Below are 22,177 nucleotides of genomic sequence, written 5' to 3'. Positions count from 1 at the left end.
ACAGTACCTGTATTAGGTGAATTGAAAAATACTATTTCTTTTGTTTTTTACAGTGCATATATTTGTAATAAAAATATCAAGTGAACACTGTACACTTTGTGTTCTGTTATAATTGAAATCAATCAATTTAAAAATGTAGAAAAATCCAAATATATTTAAATAAATGGTATTCTATTATTGTTTAACAGCACGATTAATTGTGATTAATTTTTTTGAATCACTTGACAGCCCTAAAAAAGCCCACCTCCTCCCCAAACCCACAACACATGGGTGAAGACCTTGGTCGGGTATGGAAAGCACTATTTGATGTACATCATTCTCGAGGTACCCATGTGATACTGTACGTCATTCACAGCTATACAGAACATGCTTGAAATGCCTGGAGGTATGATAGGGAAGTCCCTGTTAGTTTGTTCCTTATTTGTGCTTGCTTCTTTGCTGTGTGCCTTCTTGTAGTTTATATTGTGGTCACTTTTGGGGTGCTGTGTGCTGAGCCTAGCGGCGATGCTGAGGGCTTCCTAACGAGGCTTTAGCCTGCCATGCTTTGATCCCTAATACCTTTAGGATCCCTTGCTACTTAAGAGATTGAAATCCAGGACCTCCAAGGTAGCAGTCTCTGAAATGCTTCCAGTTCCATGTGCAGGGCCAGTGAGACAAGCAGAACTGCAGGGTTACATTGTGTGGAGGAGACAATAGTATCCAGAAGAGGGAATTAGGTTTATTAGGAACTGAGCGATGTGTTTATAAAGGAGGAGCCTAGATAGGAAGGATGGTTTCCACCAAAACCAAAACAGAAACAGATTGCTGGCGTGCAAAATTCAAAAAGGTCATAGAGGGGTTTTAAAACTAAGTGCTGGTGGAAAGCCAGCAGGTGCAGAGGAGCACGACGTTCGGACAGATCCATCCCTTAGGGGAGGTTTTATTAAAGGGGATGTTCTATATCTTAGTAAAGAGTAGAGGATAGAAGTTGAAAATGTACGTACAGGGGCTGAAGAGGAAAAAGTTCAAATGAAAGAGTCCCATACAATTACATCACATGAAGGCAGACAACTGAATATTGATGAATTTTATAAGTGCTTGTATAGAAATGCATGAAGTCTAGATATTATGGTGGATGCCTGGTATTAAATGAGAATATTAATATAATAGGCATCACAAAGTTGGTGGAATGATGATAATCAATGGAACACAGTAATAGCAGGGTCCAAAATACATAGGAATGACAGAGTAGGTCATGTTTCAGAGTAACAGCCGTGTTAGTCTGTATTCGCAAAAAGAAAAGGAGTACTTGTGGCACCTTAGAGACTAACCAATTTATTTGAGCATGAGCTTTCGTGAGCTACAGCTCACTTCATCGGATGCATCCGATGAAGTGAGCTGTAGCTCACGAAAGCTCATGCTCAAATAGAGTAGGTCATGTTGGTGGGCACTATATGTGAAAGAAAGTATAGACTCAAATATAGTAAAAGTCTTAAAAGCATCAAACTGTACCATAAAATCTCTATGGATAGAAATTTCATGCTTGAATAATAAGAGTATAGTGGTAAGAATATACTATCAACCACCAGGATGGTGATTGTGAAATGCTCAGGGAGATTAGAGAGGCTACAACAGAAAAAACAATAACAACAATGGGGGATTTATTTTCAACTATCGCTATAATGACTAGTTACATGACACCTCAGGACGGGATATAGAGATAAAATTTCTGGACACCATTAATGACGGCTTCTTGGAACAGCTAGTCCTGGAACCCACAAAGGGAGAGGCATTTCTTGATTTAGTCATAAGTGGAGCACAGGATATTGTCCAAGAGGGGAACATAGCTGAACTGTTCGGTAATAGCAACCATAATGTAATTAAATTTAATATCCTTGTAGGAGTGGAATATACCAAAGAAACCCACTACAGTAGCCTGTAACTCCAAAAAGGGGAACAATTAAAAACTGGGGAGACTTGTTAAATGGAAATTAAAAGGAACAGTCACAAAAGTGAAATTCCTGGAAGCAAATTTTTTTAAAAAAACCACTGTAATAGAGGCTCAAACTAAATATATACTCCTAATAATAATAATAAACAGTAAAAGGACAAACAAAATGCCACCGTGGCTAAACAACAGAGTAAAAGAGACAGTTAGAGACAGACATCCTTTTATAAATTGGACGTCAAATCCTACTGAGAAAAATAGAAAGGAGAATAAACTCCAGCAATTAAAGTGTACAGTTATAATTAGGCAGGCCAAAAAAGAGTTTGAAGAGCAACAAGCAAAACACACACAGACTAACAGCAATTTTTTGTAAAGTGCCTCAGAAGCAAGAAGCCTGCCAAACAACCAGAGGGGCCACTGGACGATAAAGATGCTAAAGGAATACTCAAGGAAAACAAGGCCACTGCAGACAAGCTAAATTAATTCTTTGCATCGGTCTTCACTGCAGGGGATGTGAGGGAGATTCCCACACCCAAGCCATTAGGTGACAAATCGGAGCGACTGTCCAAGATTGAGGTGTCAATAGAGGAGGTTTTGGAATGAACTGATAAATTAAACTGTAATAAGTCACCAAGACCAAATGGTATTTACTCAAGATCTGAAGAAACTCAAATATGAAATTGCAGAACTACTAACTTTGGTATGTAACCTATTGCTTAAATCAGCCTCTGTGCCAGATGACTGATAGATAGGTAATGTAGTGCCAATTTTTATAAAAAGGATCCAGAGGTGATCTGGCAATTACAGGCCAGTAAGCCTAACTTCAGTACCAGGCAAACTGGTTGAAACGATAGAAAAGAACAGAATTACAAGACACACAGATGTTGGGGGAAGAGTCGACGTGGCTTCGTAAGGGGAAATCATGCCTCACTAATCTATGAGAATTCTCTGAGGGGGTCAACAAACATGTGGACAAGGGTAATAGAGTGGATATAGTATGCTTGGACTTTCAGAAAGCCCTTGACAAGGTCTCTCACAAAGGCTCAGTGGATCAGTAACTGGTTAAAAGATAGGAAACAAAGGGCAGGAATAAATGGTCATTGTTTTACAGTGGTGGTGTGGGGTAGGTGGGGAAAGCTATGTTAAGGCTGCATTGGTGGACACATTTTCTAATTCAAATCCCTTGTGTGATGGTGAAGAGATTTCCCCCCGCTCCAATGGCATCTGTTCCATTGTAGCCTTTTATAAATACCAAGGAGCTTTTTCTTGTTGCCATGGTCCTTGTGAAAATACTGTACAGCTAGAGGGAACATTTTTCTTGTTTCCTTTGAGTGGTTCAAAGTGAATGTTTGAAATGGCTTCATTAGACAATTGTTAGCTAGAACGACATTTCATTCTACCTCCTTTGTCCGTGTCTCACCACAGTCAACTAGTTATCTCCTTAATCTTTTCTTGGTTTAGTGGGAGAACCTGGAGTCACTTTGTCAAACCCAGATTTCTTAATGCCTTTTGCATATTCCTTCCTTGCATTTCCCCTATGCAGTTATAGGCTGAGAACGATAATTTGTCAATTAGTTTTTTCACAGGTCCCATTGAAATGTCAGTCATGGCTCTGGAATGTTTAGATTGACGTGTTTTAAGATACTTTATTAGTCAGAAGGGGTCAGGTAAGAGTATCATTTACTCCACAATGGCTGTATGAAAAAAACCTAAGGAGGTTGATGGAAGAGACTTTTATCAATTGATACAGCTGGTTTGTGGAAGTTAAAAAGAGACACAGTGAAACCCAGAACATTTGTTTTATTCCTGTGTATCCTGTCACTGAATAGTAAATTGTGTATTTGCACAGTACAAAGTAATACCTCTGATCCTCTCTCTCTCTCTGGTGATTTTGAAGTTGTGTAATACATTTCACATCCAGTGCAGTGCCGGCAGAGTTTCCAAAACTCAGAGTATTAATTTTGTTGCCAAACCATTTTACTAATGATGTTCCCCAAAAGTAGTATTTGCTTCTTGAGTCCTTCCTCCTGTATTTCCACAGCTACTGTACTAAGCACAAGTGCTTTTTAAATAAAGATGTTAACCCCAAAATCTTTCAGATGCGTGACCTTTCTCATTCCTTCATGTCCGGCCTGTTTTTCTTGAAGAACTCCTTGTGTGCTACTTGTTGTCTCTGAATTTCTTGGACCAGTGATCCATGTATCTGCTCCAAATACCTTAATGATTCTGCCTAGCCATCTTCTGCTTGTTCTGACCAAAAATGTATTGTTTCCTTCTAATTTATTTCAGTTAAATGTCTCGAAGGCATAGAGGGGATTTATTTTTGGAGGGGAGGAAGGGATGAAGAATGTCACCAAGCATTATTCTACCCTCTCTCTTTCTCCTTCATTCAGTTTAAATTTATCTCATCTATCTGAAATCTTCAGTTATCCCTTACCTTGAACTCATGTCTTTCCACATCTTCTACATGTATAAATCTGCTTATTACCACTCCCACAATACTGCCAGCATTTCCTCTAGAGTTGGCTATTGTAACCTATCCCTACGCCCTTCCCAAATGGTCTGTAAAGTGCCTAAATCACATAAGCACCTAACTCCCATTGATTTCAATGAGTTAAGTGCCTAACCTGCTTAGAAGCTTTCGTTAATCCCACTAGGCTGTTACCTGCATCCTTAGACTCCTAAATACCTTTGTAAATCTGGCTCCAAGTCCTTAATACCTATGAGACTAGTGAACCCTCAACACAAGTAGTGTATGAATAGGGGGTTCTTTTTCAATACTGTATTTAAACCTCTGGGGATGTAATGCACATGGTTACTAGCAGGAACTATATCAAACAGCCCACTGCTGTTGGGGAAGACAAAATGTGAAAGCTTTTTTTTTTTTTTTTTTTTAAAAAGACCAAAAGTATATTCCCTTTCAATTCCCTTTATCTGGGTCATCTGGTCTGTGCCAGTTTGCTTGAGAGTCTGTATCAGTCCAAACTCTTTTAGCTAGTTAGTTTAATCAGTGCCAGTTTATTGAGTGGGCTGTCTGTGTAAATCCATCAAGCTGCTGTACCTTAGTTCTATTGCCAGTGGCAAAATCTATTCTGTGGGCAGTCTGCGCAAATCACAAATTATTGTAACGTGGCGAGTTTGCCAGTGCCAGTTTTGCAATTTACATTAGGTCTGTGCATTTTAAGACTAGATACTCTTCTTATCTCAACCATCCCTTTACATCAGTTCAGAGGAAGCACATGTGGAGAAAGCAGGTGAATCATGGATTTTGTTTATGATGAAAGGCATTGTATGCCATTACAAAACCAGGATACAGGCAGAAGGAGAAAGAAGAGTATGTGGAGAAGACTGCCTGACAAAAATTCCCTGGAAGCCTCACATGCAGTGAGGCTTAGGTCAGTTTAATTACATTCCGCAGGGTGTGAAATTTTTCACAGCCGTGAGTGATGTAGTTAGGTCAACTTAACTTTGTAGTGTAGACCAGCCCGAAGTTTAGGCATTGCCCTAGGTTACATCTATACTGCACGCCACTGGTGGTGGCATGTAGGGTATGTGCAGCTACATGCAGCGGTGAAAAGCTGGCTGCATGTCCACTGCGATGTATGTAGTTACGTATGTTGTTGAAAGACTCTGGTGGAGGGAGGCAGCTCCCCTCGCCAGAGCCTTTCCTCGCTGCTGTGAAAGCCTTGCTTACTTCAGTGACTCCAGATTCCTCAATTAGTTCCTGGCTCTCCTGCAGTTCTCCTGATTAGGGAAAGTTGCATTGTAAGGTTTGAAAAGATGAGCGATAATGAGAGTATGAGAAATCAGTTCTTCAGGTCTCTTGTTACTTTCTCTTTCTGCGCTAGTTTTGATCTACAGGTATTGAACAGAATAGTGAATAATATGGCATGTTTTGTTTCCTTTCAGGAGTAAAGGATTTATCTAAAATAAATCTCTAATCCTCCTCATCAAAACCTGTGTTAGCCCTTATCCTATTCCAGTGGCCAACTCTCTAATCTGTCTAGTTGCAGGCTTTTCCCTTTTTTTTAAAAGTGGATTTTTCTGTATAATTTTTAACTTTTATTATTATTCAACGTTAATAGTACAAGGAAGGACGGTGCCTTTTTAACTGTATATTAAGACATTGTCTCTTCCTTTCCTAACGCCAGCATTCCATTTATCCTTAGGAAAGGATGCACTTTGAATCATGGGGGAGGAAGCGGGGGAAGGGCATACCATGTTATATTTCAACATCGAATTTAAGTACTTGTTTGAAGATTAAGTGGCACAGTGACAATTTTATCAGGCCTTAGGTAGGGGGATAGAGCACAATGCTAAAGAAATTTTAAAATCTCCAAACTGAATCACCAGAGCTTTGCCTAATACCCAGAGACTTGACTTGAATGAATAGATATCAGATTAACTCAGGAATATAAAGCTAAACTTTAAAAAGATGCAGGCAAAAGATGAAAAGATTGTTGTTGTTTAAAAAAAAAAGAAAAGAAAACAAAGAGCGAGGGAGAGGAGAATGGCTCTAAAACCTAGCAAGCTGAGAGAATGACACAAGTAATCCAGAACAAGAACAAGGAGAGGCCAGAGAAAAACATTTATTACTTTACATTAAAAACCCACACTCATCAGTTCAGCTGTCATCCCCTTGGGTAAATGCTGATTCCTAAAATAATTGCCCACTGGTTAGTATTTGGAACTAGTTTAGGCTAGATTTTGCCTAGAACAGCCCACAGTAAGGGAGCACCCCAGGCAGCCATAATTTCTCACCTGATCAGGGAGGGACGTTGTAATTTTATTGCTGTCCTCCTGATCGGCATGTTGATGGGGGCAGAGCTAAGGTTCTGTCTGTTCTCCATCCTTCCTACCCATCTTCCTGAAAGTGGAAATAGTGGGTGCAGAATACCTGTTTACCCCTATGTTCCTGGCTCCAAGTTTTGGTAATGGAGTCAGATATCTGTGATGCAATGCTGTTTATTTAGAAAGAATGTATACGTCCTGTTTCCCTGAACACTGTAGGAATCAAACAAGTAAGTGCTTTGTTTTGCTCACGGTTCTATGCCTCTTTCAGCATCACTTTGCCCCAAAAGCTGTTTCTCTAGCTTTTCTCTGGACCCCACACTCAGTGCTTGGGCTGGCTGTCTCCTTGGCTTTCTACTATCTTCTTTGTGTCTGCTTCTGTGTGTTTCCTGATGCTTCTCTCTCTCACACAAATATTCACAACTCCACCAATCAATCTTCTAGCCCCTGTGTTTGCTATATCAGTCCTCAGAGAAACCCCTTTGGGCCACATGGTTCAAATTCTACTCAAGCCTTGCCATGTGTCTGTGCTCTGTGAGGTGCTCCTGTTGCTTCAGCCATCTGGTTTCACAAAGGAACTCAATTGCTTTTCACACTTATACTGAATGGAAGGCAGCTGTTACACCCACCAGCTTCAGTGCAGTTTCCCAATGTATAACAGTATTGTCTTGGTTGCTCATAACCTCAGCCCTACCTGAGGGGAGCAACCAGAGCATAATACCTGAAGAACAAGCAACATTTCCTCCTCTTCAGAATATCAAAAGTGATATTCTCAACCACTCCTTCTGTTCCCTTGGGGGGAAAGAACCGATTAAACATGGTGCTATTGCCACTAGGAACTGGCACTATTTCCCATCACAGAATCATACTACGGGGGAGAGAATGCCTTATGAGAAAAATAGGGGCTTAAAATTTCCCTCTGTCCCTGGAGGATTGTATCAACACATAATTATTTTGTTTGCATTGCTTCAGATGTGGGGGAGTGAGAGGTAGGGGGCAGGGAAGAATTCGCATTAGTGCTAGTGATTCATATCTGTTACTCCCTGTGAGGATATGTATGCTATTTCTTTAAAACTGTATCAAGCTGCCATGCAGAACAGGACTGGGAGGTTTCTAGGCAGAAGTTCCTCAGTGCAGCCACAAAAGAAGGACAGCGTTACAGCTCCTTCTGTCTTCCTTAATCTAATAAAGTACTTTGTACGGTGTGTCAAGGTTCCTTCCCCACTCTGAACTCGAGGATACAGATGTGGGAACTTGCATGAAAAACCTCCTAAGCTTATTTTTACCAGCTTAGGTTAAAACTTCTCCAAGGTACAAACTATTTTACCTTTTGCCCTTGGATTTTATTGCTGCCACCACCAAGCGTCTAATAAATATATAACAGGGAAAGAGCCCACTTGGAAACATCTTCCCCCCCAAAAAATCCTCCCAAACCCTACACCCCCTTTCCTGGGGAAGGCTTGATAAAAATCCTCACCAATTTGCATAGATGAACACAGACCCAAACCCTTGGATCTTAAGAACAATGAAAAAGCAATCAGGTTCTTAAAAGAAGAATTTTAATGGAAGAAAAAGTAAAAGAATCACCTCTGTAAAATCAGGATGGTAAATACCTTACAGGGTAATCAGATTCAAAATATAGAGAATCCCTCTAGGCAAAACCTTAAGTTACAAAAAGACACACAAACAGGAATATACATTCCATTCAGCACAACTTATTTTATCAGCCGTTTAAACAAAACAGAATCTAACGCATATCTAACTAGATTGCTTATTAGCCCTTTACAGGAGTTCTAACCTGCATTCCTGCTCTGGTCCGGGCAAAAACAAAAAAACAGACAGAGAGAACCCTTTGTTTCTTGCCCCTCTCCAGCTCTGAAAGTATCTTGTCTCCTCATTGGTCATTTTGGTCAGGTGCCAGCGAGGTTATCCTAGCTTCTTAACCCTTTACAGGTGAAAGGGTTTTTCCTCTGGCCAGGAGGGATTTAAAGGTGTTTACCCTTCCCTTTATATTTATGACATGCCCCCCAAATCATAGATAGGGCGAAATGCTGGCTGTGATTTCTTCCTGGAGCTCTAGGAGAAAACGGAGTTAATAAGACACATGCACCTCTAAATATACTACCAAGTATATAAAGACTAACAATATTATCCACATCTCAAGGATGATTTTAACCAGTTGATTCTGGGAAACTTTCACAGGAGAGTGCATCAGCCACTTTGTTAGAAGCTCCTGAGATGTGTTGGATGTTGAAATCAAATTCTTAGAGAGCTAAATTCCACCGAATAAGTTTTTTGTTATTTCCCGTGGCGGTATGAAGCCACTGTAGCACAGCATGGTTGGTTTGCAGGTGGAAACGCCGTCCCCAAACATATGGGCGTAGCTTTTCCAGAGCGTAGACAATGGCGTAACATTCTTTTTCACTGACTGACCAGTTGCTTTCCCTCTCAGACAGCTTGTTGCTGAGAAACACTACAGCGGGGAATTCTTGATCCGGTCCTTCCTGCATTAAAACTGCTCCCACACCACGCTCGGATGCATCTGTGATTTGTCAAAGTCCGGGGCCCTTAGTACAGGGTCAGACATGAATGTCGCTTTAAGCTGGTTAAAGGCCTTCTGACACTCTTCGGTCCACTGAACGGCATTTGGCTGTTTCTTTTTGGTTAGGTCTGTCAGTGGAGTGGCGATTTGGCTGTACTGCGGTACAAATTGCCTATAATAACCGGCCAAGCCTAAGAAGGATTGAACCTGTTTCTTTGACTTTGGGACAGGCCACTTTTGGATAGCATCCACTTTGGCCTGTAGGGGGCTGATAGTTCCTTGAACCACCTGGTGTCCAAGGTAAGTCACTCTGTTTAGGCCTATTTGACACTTCTTAGCCTTAACAGTTAGTCCTGCCTCCCTTATGCGCTCGAAGACTTTTTGTAGATTTTCCAGGTGTTCTGCCCAGGAATCCGAAAATATGGCCACATCGTCAAGGTAGGCGACTGCATATTCTCCAAATCCCACTAGGAGACCATCTACAAGTCTTTGGAAGGTGGCGGATGCATTCCGCAGCCCAAAAGGGAGTACATTAAATTTATACAGCCCGACATCTGTGGTGAAGGCTGACCTTTCCTTGGCAGATTCATCTAGCGGTACTTGCCAGTACCCCTTGGTTAAGTCCAAGGTAGAGATGAACTGGGCCCGTCCCAGTTTCTCTAATAGTTCATCTGTGTGTGGCATTGGATAGCTGTCTGGGCGAGTTACAGCATTTAGCTTACGGTAGTCCATGCAAAAACGTATCTCCCCATCTGGTTTGGGAACTAGAACCACCAGAGATGCCCATGCACTTCCAGAGGGGCAGATTACCCCCATCTGTAACATATCCTGGATCTCGCATTCTATAGCAGTTTTAGCTTGAGGAGACACCCGGTAAGGTTGGACTTTAATTGGGTGAGCATTACCTGTGTCAATGGAGTGGTATGCCTGTTCAGTCAGTCCTGGGTTGGCTGAGAACGTCGGCGCATAGCTAGTGCACAGCTCCTTGATCTGCTGTCGCTGCATATGCCCAAGGGTCATGGAGAGGTTCACCTCTTCCATGCCACCAGCACTTTCCCCTTCATAGTAGACACCTTCAGGCCACTCAGCGTCATCTCCTCCCTGGGCTGTAAACTGACAAACCTTTAATTCTCTGGAATAAAAGGGCTTTAGAGAATGAATATGGTACACCTTAGGCTTTCGGCTGGAGGTGGGGAAGGCTATGAGATAATTAACAGCTCCCAGCCGCTCCTGGACCATGAATGACCCTTCCCATGATGCTTCCATTTTATGGGCCTGGAGAGCCTTTAAAACCATGACCTGGTCCCCTACTTTGAAGGAACGCTCTCTGGCATGTTTATCATACCAGGCTTTTTGCTCTTTTTGAGCATCCTTTAGGTTTTCTTTAGCAAGGGCTAAAGAGGTTCTGAGGGTGTTTTGTAGGTTGGTTACAAAGTCCAGAATGTTAGTTCCTGGAGAAGGTGTAAACCCCTCCCATTGCTGCTTCACCAACTGTAATGGCCCCTTAACCTCGCGGCCATATACAAGTTCAAATGGTGAAAACCCTAAACTGGGATGTGGTACAGCTCTGTAGGCAAAGAGCAACTGATACAACACTAGGTCCCAATCATTGGAGTGCTAATTTATGAATTTACGTATCATGGCCCCCAAAGTCCCATTAAATTTCTCCACCAGGCCATTTGTTTGATGATGGTAAGGGGTGTCAACCAAGTGATTCACCCCATGAGCTTCCCAAAGGCTTTCCATAGTTCCTGCCAGGAAATTAGTTCCTGCATCTGTGAGGATGTCGGAGGGCCAACCTACCCTGGCAAAAATGTCTGCTAGTGCCTGGCACACACTTTTAGCCCTGGTGTTGCTTAGAGCTACTGCTTCCGGCCATTGGGTGGCAAAATCCATGAAAGTCAGTATGTACTGCTTTCCTCTGGGTGTCTTTTTTGGAAAAGGACCCAGAATATCCACAGCTACTCGCTGAAATGGAACTTCAATGATGGGGAGTGGCTGGAGAGGGGCTTTGACCTGGTCTTGGGGTTTTCCCACTCTTTGGCATACCTCACAAGACCGGACATAGGTAGAAACATCCTTGCCCATTCCCTCCCAGTGGAATGACCTCCCCAAACGGTCTTTGGTCCTGTTCACTCCAGCATGGGCCACTAGGATGATCGTGGGCCAAGCTCAAGAGCTTTACCCGGTACTTAGTTGGAACTACCAACTGTCTCTGAGGATGCCAGTCTTCCTGGTGTCCACCAGAAAGAGTTTCCTTGTATAAAAGTCCTCTTTCTACAACAAACCTGGATTGATTAGAAGAGCTGAGAGGCGGTGGATTGCTCCATGCTGCCGTCCAAGCTCTCTGGAGGCTTTCATCTGCTTCCTGTTCAGTCTGGAACTGTTCCCTTGATGCTGGAGACATCAGTTCCTCATTGGATTGTGGACCTAGGCTTGGTCCCTCTGGAAGCGATGTAGGGGATGGGGCTGTTTCCGCTGACTGTGAACCGCTCTCAGCTGGTGCACTATGTTGGGATTCAGGCTCCAGCTGAGCCTCTTGTGTAGGGTTATCGGCTGCTGCCGGTTCCGGTTCTGGGACTGGCTCTGTCTGGGTCTCTGGGACTGGATCCACTACTGCTGTTGCAGACGTTGGCATGGGGTCCGGGTCCATCACCTCTGACCGGCTCCTGGTAGAATTTTCCGGAACAGAGCTAGGCGGGACGGCTTGCTTAGCCTGGCTGTGGGTGACCATTCCCACCCTCTTGGCTAGCTTCACATGATTGGCCAAGTCTTCCTTCCACAGCATGGGGATGGGATAATCATCATAGACTGCAAAAGTCCACGTTCCTGACCAGCCCTTGTACTGGACAGGCAACTTGGCTGTAGGCAAATTGAAAGAGTTGGACTTGAAGTGTTGAATTGTCACTTGGATCTCTGGGTCGATTAAATTGGGGTCCACTAAGGAAGCACGGATAGCCGACACTTGTGCTCTGGTGTCCCTCCACATGGTGACCTTCTTCCCACCCACACTCACAGTTTCCCTCCGCTCTGAGGGTATCTGGGAGGTATCTGGGCCTGAGGACTTCTGGTGTGATTCCGGTGCAATGAACTGTAATCTGTTGGGGTTCTTGGGGCAGTTGGCCTTCACATGTCCCGGCTCGTTACATTTAAAACATCATCCAGCTGACCGGTCACTGGGGCGAGGTGGGTTGCTGGAGAACGGTGTGGCAGGATGATAAGGGGTCTGGAGTATTCCTTGGTGTGTAGTTGGGGCCTTGGGCTGCCCCCGGTAGTAGGGTGTGGTCTGAGGGTTTCCCTTCTGGTATCTGCTCCAACTGTGACCAGGGTTGTTTCTCTCTCCTCCCTCCACCTGTTTTGTTCCGGCTTGCCCCGCCTCTCTGGCGGTCTGGGACTGTTCGTATCGATCATCATAAGAAGCAAGACTTTCTGCTGAGTCCATTTCCTTATCCCATAAACACTGTTTTATTTCCTCCTTGGACATATTCAGGAATTGCTCCTGAGCTATCAAATCACACATTCCGTCAAAGCTAGTGACACCCCTTCCTTGGACCCATTTATCTAACAGATCCTTCATCTGCTTTAGATAAAGCCACATTACTTAGTCCAGGCCCTCTCTTAAGGGTTTGAAATTTTACTCTGTACGTTTCAGATGTGATTTGAAATTGCTTTAAAACCAAATCCTTGAACTTATTATAGTCAGAAGCCTCATCAATAGGCATCTTATTGAATATGTCCAGAGCTCTTCCAGTCAATTTTGCGACCAATGTGGTCATCTTGTGAGCTTCAGGAATTTTATGGAGAGTGCACAGTCTCTCAAAGGTGAGAAAATATTCAGCAATATGACTGGATTCATCATACTGTGGACATAGTCGCTCCCATTTGTTGATTGTTGGGGAACGATTGTTAGGGTTATCCAGTAGGTTCCGCTCAGCCCTTACTTTCTCCAACTCCAGTTCATGCTTCCTCTCTTTTTCACTCTCCTCCATTTCTTTTTCCCTTGCCTCCATAGCTCTCCTGTGAGCAGCCCCTTGGTGTTTTGCTGCCTCCATAGCTCTCCTGTGGACAGCCTCTTTGGCTGTTTCTGCCTTGGGCTCTGTCATGTTTGCTTCTCTGTTTTTAACTAACTTTACACCCGAGAGTTAAAAAAACAAATAACTTGGCTTGTAAAATTTTGCTGTGCTGTAACCAGATACTTATGTTCTCTGATAGTGATTGTCAGCCTACAGAAAAATCCTAAAAAAACCAAACAAACTAACACATTTGTCTCCAGGCAAATAGACGAAAACCCCTCTAGTTGCTCTTAGGTAAAAAACAACTTCAGGTCTGTGAAGACTTGTGAATTTCCCTGCAGGAGGTTAACTACCCTGCCTTTAGGTAGAGAAAACTCCAGCTCACAAAAGACATTTCCCTTTTGTCTCTGCTCTGGCCCCCAAGCAGAGACAAAAGAAACTCTAACTACTTTCAGCTTAAAACCCGCTTTCCAGCAGCCCAAAGGGAAAAAAATATTTCCTTTTAAAAAATCTGTGCTTCTGGTTCAAAAAATCTCAAATTGATATCAAAATGATTTCAAGTTAATCCCACCGCTCCGCCACCATGTCAAGGTTACTTCCCCACTCTGAACTCGAGGATAAAGATGTGGGGACTTGCATGAAAAACCCCCTAAGCTTATTTTTACCAGCTTAGGATAAAACTTCCCCAAGGTACAAACTATTTTACCTTTTGCCCTTGGACTTTATTGCTGCCACCACCAAGCGTCTAATAAATATATAACAGGGAAAGAGCCCACTTGGAAACGTCTTCCCCCCCAAAAAATCCTCCCAAACCCTACACCCCCTTTCCTGGGGAAGGCTTGATAAAAATCCTCACCAATTTGCATAGGTGAACACAGACCCAAACCCTTGGATCTTAAGAACAATGAAAAAGCAATCAGGTTCTTAAAAGAAGAATTTTAATGGAAGAAAAAGTAAAAGAATCACCTCTGTAAAATCAGGATGGTAAATACCTTACAGGGTAATCAGATTCAAAATATAGAGAATCCCTCTAGGCAAAACCTTAAGTTACAAAAAGACACACAAACAGGAATATACATTCCATTCAGCACAACTTATTTTATCAGCCGTTTAAACAAAACAGAATCTAACGCATATCTAACTAGATTGCTTATTAGCCCTTTACAGGAGTTCTAACCTGCATTCCTGCTCTGGTCCGGGCAAAAACAAAAAGACAGAGAGAACCCTTTGTTTCTTGCCCCCCCTCCAGCTCTGAAAGTATCTTGTCTCCTCATTGGTCATTTTGGTCAGGTGCCAGCGAGGTTATCCTAGCTTCTTAACCCTTTACAGGTGAAAGGGTTTTTCCTCTGGCCAGGAGGGATTTAAAGGTGTTTACCCTTCCCTTTATATTTATGACACAGTGTTTAAAGAAAGTAATTGTTTCTGTGGTTCTTCAGTTTTGTCACATGACACTCTTCATTGCAAGCAAAAGTTAGGGGAGGTGTAGATCACACACTGACTTTTTAAAAAAAGCCCCTTTGAAATCTATGGGCCTGATTCCTCTTTCTCTCTTGTGCCTGTGAGAATCAGGAATACTTCTAGTGAAGTCAATGTAACAACACCAATTTAAAACCAGTGCAAGTGAGAGGTGAAACCTGGGAAAGAGATGAAATGCATCAGCTAATGATCTCTCTGATAGAAATCAGTGAGGAAAGAGCAGGGGCCAGTACAGAATAGAGATTAATAGGACATAAAGGGGATATTTAAAAAAAAATGTATTTTAATGGAGAGGAAATCATCCATTAGGAAACTTATGAGAAAATGAAGGGAAATGGATAGGGGAACTTCAGTGACAGTGAATTATTGTGATTGTTCTTTTTCTTTTTCCTTGGCATTTTCACCCATCTCTGCCAGCCACTTCAGTGGAGATCACGCATAACCTCACATCTTTGTTACTTTTAAACATACACAATGCTGTATGGTTGAAACTGATGCACAGACAAGCTAGTGGTATCTGGGACTAGTAGGATCTTTCTCCAGAGTTGCAGATCCTTGTCTATTCACAAAACAAGAAGGAAGATGTTTATAAAATAAAGATCGAATTTTGAAAAGCTCTGCAAACACAGTTGAGCAAGCAATAAAATATAGTGATGCAGAGCTAACCCCAGTCCTAGTCAAACAGCAGCTTTGGCTGTGCAACTAAATGCATGGGTCTGCGCTGTAGAGACAGAGCTGGCAATCTGCTGCATGGCTGGCAGACCACTTAGTTCTCGTTCCTTTTGCTCTTTACATGCACTTAATTTTTTCTCTGGCATGCACAGACAGTTCAACATCAGATTTTGACCCACGCAAGCTATTGTCCCGAAGGATTCATTGAGCAGGCTGTCTTGCAGCTGCTGCATTTTCCACCAGTTAAACTGACAGTTGCCTACTGTGTGGAGTTGCTAGGAGAAGGTGAATAGTCATGATTACAGCATATTCCTTCAATAACAACCTGTAGAGCTCTCTGATTACTCTTCTGAAGGGATTTATACATGTCTTAGAGTCCCAACTTAACGTTTGTTCAGTTATGTTGTTAAGAGGCTGGTAGATATTTATTCCTTGAAGACCAATTCAGGATCATCTAAAGAGACAAAAGCTCTGGCATTTAAACAGGCGTTCATTTCTTGCGGTGGTGCAGCTGATATTGGCTTCTACCATCTGCTTTCCTATTGCAGCCTGCTTTTCTGACCTGCACAGCAGCAGCAGCAAAAAAAAAAAAATAATAATAATAATAATAATTTTTTTTCTGGACTGCTAAAGTCATTCACATTTCTCCTGCATGGCAATGAATTCTAATACATTTTAAGGAAGCTTTTGTTCTTCCGTGCATATACCTACAACAAATGAAGTGCATGGGGATAGAGCTTGAGCAGTCAGTCAGTGAGTAGTATAGTAGCTGGCTCACATGTATGGAGTAGACTTGTGAGGTCAGAGAAGCTGTTTATAGTGCTGTATGCTTAGGGGGAGAAAGAGAGTGGATTTGTCTATCAAAGTGAATAGCAATTCAGCCAGAAGCTTTCCTTAGCTTTGTAATTCTGAAATGTTTTGATACATGAGAGCCGCTACTGTATAACGTGTGGATCCTCTGACGTTTGTAGTGGACTAAGGAATGCTTTTACTTGCTGCTGAGCCTGATTGTAACTGTATTGCTGTAGGACAATTACCATGGGGTCTAGAGCTACTGAAACAGCCCGGGAACTGGAAGGCACCTCTTTAAAGTACCAAATAGGAGGACACGCTGAGAAAATGTGGCAACGGCTCAAAGGAATGTGAGTAGATCCTCTCCTTGTTTTTGTGCTGTTTCCTGGGACGGATCTGTTGCTTTTGAATGTGACTAATCATTACAGGGAGAATTATTTTATAAGCTGATACTAGTATTTAATATCAGAATGAGATGTCTTTTTAAAATATATGGTAGTTATTAGATTCAGTCACCTTGTTTAAGAGACACATGAGCAGTAAAATAACTATTGCCCAAATCCAAACGCAGGTAACCTCTTGTATCAGTTTACCCACTGCGCTGTGACATTATTTTGCATGTACTATCTTCAGAATCAGCATTTCTAGAGATATATCATTGTTAGAAATGGTTCCCTTTGAAGCTGGTACTTGTTCCCCTGGAAATGGTGGTACATTTAGGTAAGTATATAGCTGTCTGAGGTACTCAAATTAGCTGTAATTCACACTGCTTGGGCGTGCAGGTGGATTAGCCTATATTGAGAGGGTCTTTGATATTCATAGGGATGCTGTATGATTCCTGTCTTGCATAGATTTCTTTTTTTAAACACTCAGAGGCTTATACAGTCACTAACATAACATCTACAGCATGCAGGCAATTTAAATGCTGAAGACTAAATCCATTAGTCAGTGTGTTCTGACAGCCACAAAACTTTAATAGTTTATTTAGAATGGCTGTTGCTCTAAAGGCCAATGTCAGATATGTACGTTACTTAAACAACCGTTCCCCTCTTCAGTGTTTTGGGAGCAAGGGAACAGCATTAGCCTTTGGATGGGGAGGTTTGAAATGCTAAGTTTGAAAGGCTATGCAACAGATGTTATCTAGTGTGTAAATAGCAGAAGGAACATTATTGATTTTAATTTAAAACCTTTGCTACATTACACCATTTAGCGGATTAGATGCACTAGAGTCAGTACAGGAAGGTATAAATTACCAGGCTTCCTATGCCAGCCTGGTTCTCCTGTGTCCAGGGTGGGGATTCATTCTGAGTGTGGGAGGGAGTGTTTTTACCACCTGCTTGCCTGCAGTCTTCTTTCAGTGGAAGACAGCTTTAAGTTGTGGTCAGGGTGCTTTAGGAAACCAGCTGGCAAAGACTATTGGTTACATGCACTGAATTCTTTGGTCACTCTGTCTAACTCTGCGTGCTTTTGGGACAGTGCAGGCTCCTGTGAACTCCAGCGAGTGCCCTGGTGGTAGAGCTGTTTCAGCCATTTTTTGTGTCACACCTCACCTGATGGAGTTTCTATCACTGGAGTCCACTACCAAGCTTTATAGGGACTTCTGTTGGTGTAGACTCTCCATTGACTTAGTATTTGTAAGGTTCTCTGCAATTACTAGCCTCCTAGAATAAAACTTTTTCTTTCAACTGTCTCTAATTAGTAAATTGGGTCAGTTTTATTATGATAACCAATTAATGTAATAAAAACATCCTCACTCTATACTGCATATCGAAGGAATAAGGTTAATTCCTTTGAGAGTATGTAAAGCAGTGCAAGGAGTTTGAGGCTTGTCAAACCCAAAAGAATCTGAAAATCACAATATGCCCATATTGTAAGTAGGAGCCAACCCCATGAACATTGTTCCTCCTATAGGACTTGTTAAAGCTAAAACATTTATTCTAAAATAAAAAAATATTATTTTGATAGATAGGTGGGCACTTTCCTCAGCCTTTCCTGTGATTTCATTGTGAGATTGTGAATATTACAAAGAATATTGGATGAAGTGAGTCTAAAATGTTAATTGTTTTACATTTGTAAATATGTAAAACCATATTTATTCAAAGCGGGAAATAGTGAGGAAAGGGACTGATTTCAATGTGCACACAGTGGTATTAAAACAAGTGTGTGTTTTTCCAGGGATGGGGTGAGTGGGGCAGGACTGCAACATGTATTGTGTTTCTGAAGAAGAATCTCTATTTATAAATTAATTACTACTCAGCTAAGGGAATTGACTTCTCATAGGTGAAGTACGAGATGGTGTCTGTTTAGAGTTATGTTCATTTCCCTTAAGTCAAATTCCAGCATTAGTTGTCCATGAAGGGTTCTCATTGAAGGCGATGGGAGCTATGCTTGTGAGTCCAGAACAGAATTTTACCCCTGGGAGTTCAAGGAAGCCCATGACTCTATCTCAGTTTCATCAGTTTAAAACTGTGGTTTCAATAAGGCTTTCATTGTCACTTGTGAGGAGACAATGAGGATTTCTCTGGCCTGCAAACTGGCTCAAATTGATCTTTGAGTTTCATCTGAGGTTTTTTTTTTTTTTTGTATTTAATTTCAATACTAATGAGCTAGGTTGTGTTTAATAGCTGCACGCTGCATCTGTATGCATAGCTGGCTTGTTTTTCTTTTCTGTCAACATTTCAAATATAAGCATTATATATGTAGTTCTGCAGATTATTCCAAGATGAAACACCTTAGTTCAGTCTGAAACCATTTGCCTTTTGATTATCAGTGGAGGGTCCTGTGCAAAACAATATTTTGGAAGTATCGGCAAACGTTATTGTTTGACTAAGTATTAACATGTAAGTCATCAGCCCAGAATCCAACCAGAATAATTGGTTTGGGCATTATGGATGTGGTGGGACAAAAAGAGTTTTTTTCCTTACAGGGAATGGAATGGCTTTGCAGACTGTACCAACCCTGTTGCCCTAATACACTTCTTCTGTGGTGGAGCCCTGGAGATCTCCATATGATCCATGTGGCCCTGGAGTGACCAGGGACCTGATCTGCAGGCTGTGCAGCGGGTATGCACCCCTGCCTGGCAACCCCAAATCCATCTGCATTGCTTGTGCATGGAAACTGCTGGCAAGGGGCTGGCCTTTTGTGGCCATGGAGAAGAGGACCAGATTTGCCCCAAATGAATGATTGCATAATACTCAATTCCGAGTTCATGGGGTGACAGAGGATTCACAATACCACCTTCCTGGAATAGGAGTGTCTTGACCTGAGTTGCTGTTCCTTGAATTAAGACACTTTTAGTATTCGAAGTGTGAACTCCAAATGTGTTGGTACTTCAGGGAGAAGACAAAACAAGCTGGTATCTCAACCAATAAAACAAATAATAAATGACAGCCTAATTATTCACTCCTTACACAAACTTAACTTAAAGGAATAGTAGCAGAAGTCTCTGACGCTGCTGGTAGAGCTCATGCAGCCCTGAACCACATACAGTCTGAACTGCAGTTTTATACAAGCATCATTTAATCCCCCATATTTTAGTGTTAGGAGCAAGTTCCACTCAAAGAACTGGAAGCTCATACATGAGAAAAGAATTGACCTTTCATATTGGTATATTTTGCCTCTCTTCATTGTGCTAGAACTGTGGAATCTAAAAGTTTGGGTGGGATTGGATTCAGGGGTATGGTTAGGGTTCATATCTAACTAGAATTATTTATATTATGCAACCGGTAATTGTTTTAGAAGGAGGAAGTGGGCCATGTTCATCACTGCCCAAAGGCCTTCTTGTGCTAGCTTAGCTGGTACACAGGGCAGGCATAAGCCCTGGCGGGAAATACCTCTGTTGTAGGAACGCCCTTTGCATCTTAGTGCCAACTGTGCAATAGGGGTGGGCTTGGTTGTGTTGGGAGTGGGAGGAGGTGTGGTCAGGTTAGTCCTGCAATCTAGTGATTCTGTACTCCTGCAGGGGTTCATACAAACTGTTACAGCATGGATACAAAGTGAAAGCAAGGGCTTGCCTTAGTTTGTACCAAAGGCCAAACAGGCCCCTATAGCCCCTAAATAGGGGATGCGCAAGTGGTCTTCCCTCTGCTAGTGCTGGCATCAGTGTAGGGGTGAATCTTCAGTCATTAGTTGATGGAAACATTTAAAAGAATATAGACAGTTGCCTTCCTCAGTTTTTGGTTAATTACGAGGGGAGAACATTTTAAAGGAGAATACATTAGTCATACATTTTTAAGGCTAGAAGGGACCAGTGTTTTCACCTTGTCTGACCTCCTTTAACGGCTATAGAACTTCACCCAATGATTCTAGCATCAAACCCATAACTTCTGGTTGAAAAACTGTAGGAAACTTTCTCGTATCATACCTAACAAATAAACCCAGTCATCTCTCCTTTATTTTTCTTAGTTTTATGTACAACATTTTTACTTTATACTGCATTTGGTGCTTAAATTTGTTGGCTTCCTTTTCTCCTTCTGCTCCACATGTTTGATCGAAGAAAGTTCAGGAAAGTCTAGACAACTGCTACTGCAATTATTACTGTAGCAAACAATGTAATGTCATAAACAGAAGAAAGATGATGGTCTGGAAGGTGGATGGACATGATAAAAATACCTAGCTATAGAAAAATCTCATTTAATGTGTAACTATCTACAGTATTGGTAAATGGGATACAACTGTAGTAGCAATCTAAGTTGCTGCTTCTTTTTTAATGTAAAAAAACCTCTTTAAAGGAAAATCAAAAACATAATTAAGTAATCTCTAGTCTTCATTTGAACTAAAGCTAAATGGAATTGAAGTAAAATTAAACCTGTTACATGTCAAATATAATGTTTGACCTGAACAGAAAAATTGAGGAAATTTTATAATAATGTACCTAGAATGATATACATCCCATTAAGTCTGTAGTTATAGTGAGAGATTTTCCCATTATCAATCATGAACTTGTTCTTTTGATTTCTGAAGGTTAAAATAAAATGTTGCTGTGTCTGTTGGTTAAGCAAGACTTTTTATGTGGATAGCTTTGTAACCTACAAACATGATTTTTTTTATTATTGTTCAGTCACCGTAGATGTTTTAGTACTTCAGTTGCATAACCATGTTAGCACTGTAGAGGGACCGGAGTCCTGGCTTAGTCGTATTATGACAATAATATTCTTTTGCCATTAGAAAAACAATTACCTATTGTAATGTACAGGAGGCATAGTTACGTGTTCCAGTTCACATTCAGTCTTGCCACAAGTCAAGACTGGTTTTGATGGATAGGTTAAGATGGAGTCCTACAATCTACAATGGGTGGATGGATTGTGTGGAGAACTCTATTGAAATAGGTTGTAAAACTGCAGAGTTAGGGCCTTACTTTCTAACTTTCCTATGCTATGCCTAGGAATGCCAGTTGCAGGGCTATATATATAGGTCACATCATTCCAATTTTTATGTAATACTGGACCATAGAGCGTAAGCAAAGTGAGATATTGTAAGGGATATTTTCTTGAAGATATATGGAGGGATTGTATTTAAAGTTGTCTTTTTATTTCAAAATTATTAAAAAGAACAAATGTCTAAAATATTACTTTAATGTAAAGAGTTGACAACTAATTTATAATACAAACAAGCAATAAAATCAATGATCCACAGTTTTCTGCTAAGCTCAGACTTCTACTTTCTTCCACATTAGATTTAGCAGTTCCTAAACTCTACTAAAAGATGTTTCCTTGTCTGTGTAACTCTGCCCTTTATGTAGGAACGCATTACACATAATCCATCACCTAAATAATTATATTCTTCCTCTTCATATGACCACTTCCCCCTCAACGTAACTTGCGGGTGCTGCAGACTGTTTAATACAAACCCTTTAATATACAATTCCTTTGGTAAACCCACATTCTTTACTTTAGTCAATAAAATGTCTACAACAAAATGGTCACTTAGTTATTAAGCTGCATTTCCCCAAAAGCCATCGTCTAG

At 41.5% G+C, this 22,177-nt stretch overlaps 1 protein-coding gene across 2 annotated transcripts in view; it reads left to right on the top strand.

Moving 5' to 3' along the window:
- PDE1A (phosphodiesterase 1A) overlaps window positions 1-22,177 on the top strand; it is a 350,612-nt gene that overhangs the window by 98,789 nt on the left and 229,646 nt on the right. For both annotated transcript variants that reach the window (XM_074967720.1, XM_074967722.1), the window contains exon 2: window positions 16,450-16,563. In XM_074967720.1, the coding sequence (XP_074823821.1) occupies window positions 16,450-16,563 (114 nt within the window). The remainder of the gene's footprint in view (window positions 1-16,449; window positions 16,564-22,177) is intronic.

Source organism: Natator depressus, chromosome 11 (genome assembly GCF_965152275.1).
Source record: "Natator depressus isolate rNatDep1 chromosome 11, rNatDep2.hap1, whole genome shotgun sequence".
Lineage (NCBI taxonomy): Eukaryota > Metazoa > Chordata > Testudines > Cheloniidae > Natator > Natator depressus.
Note: the sequence above shows the minus strand (reverse complement) of the source record. Positions and strands in the feature narration are given on the sequence as shown.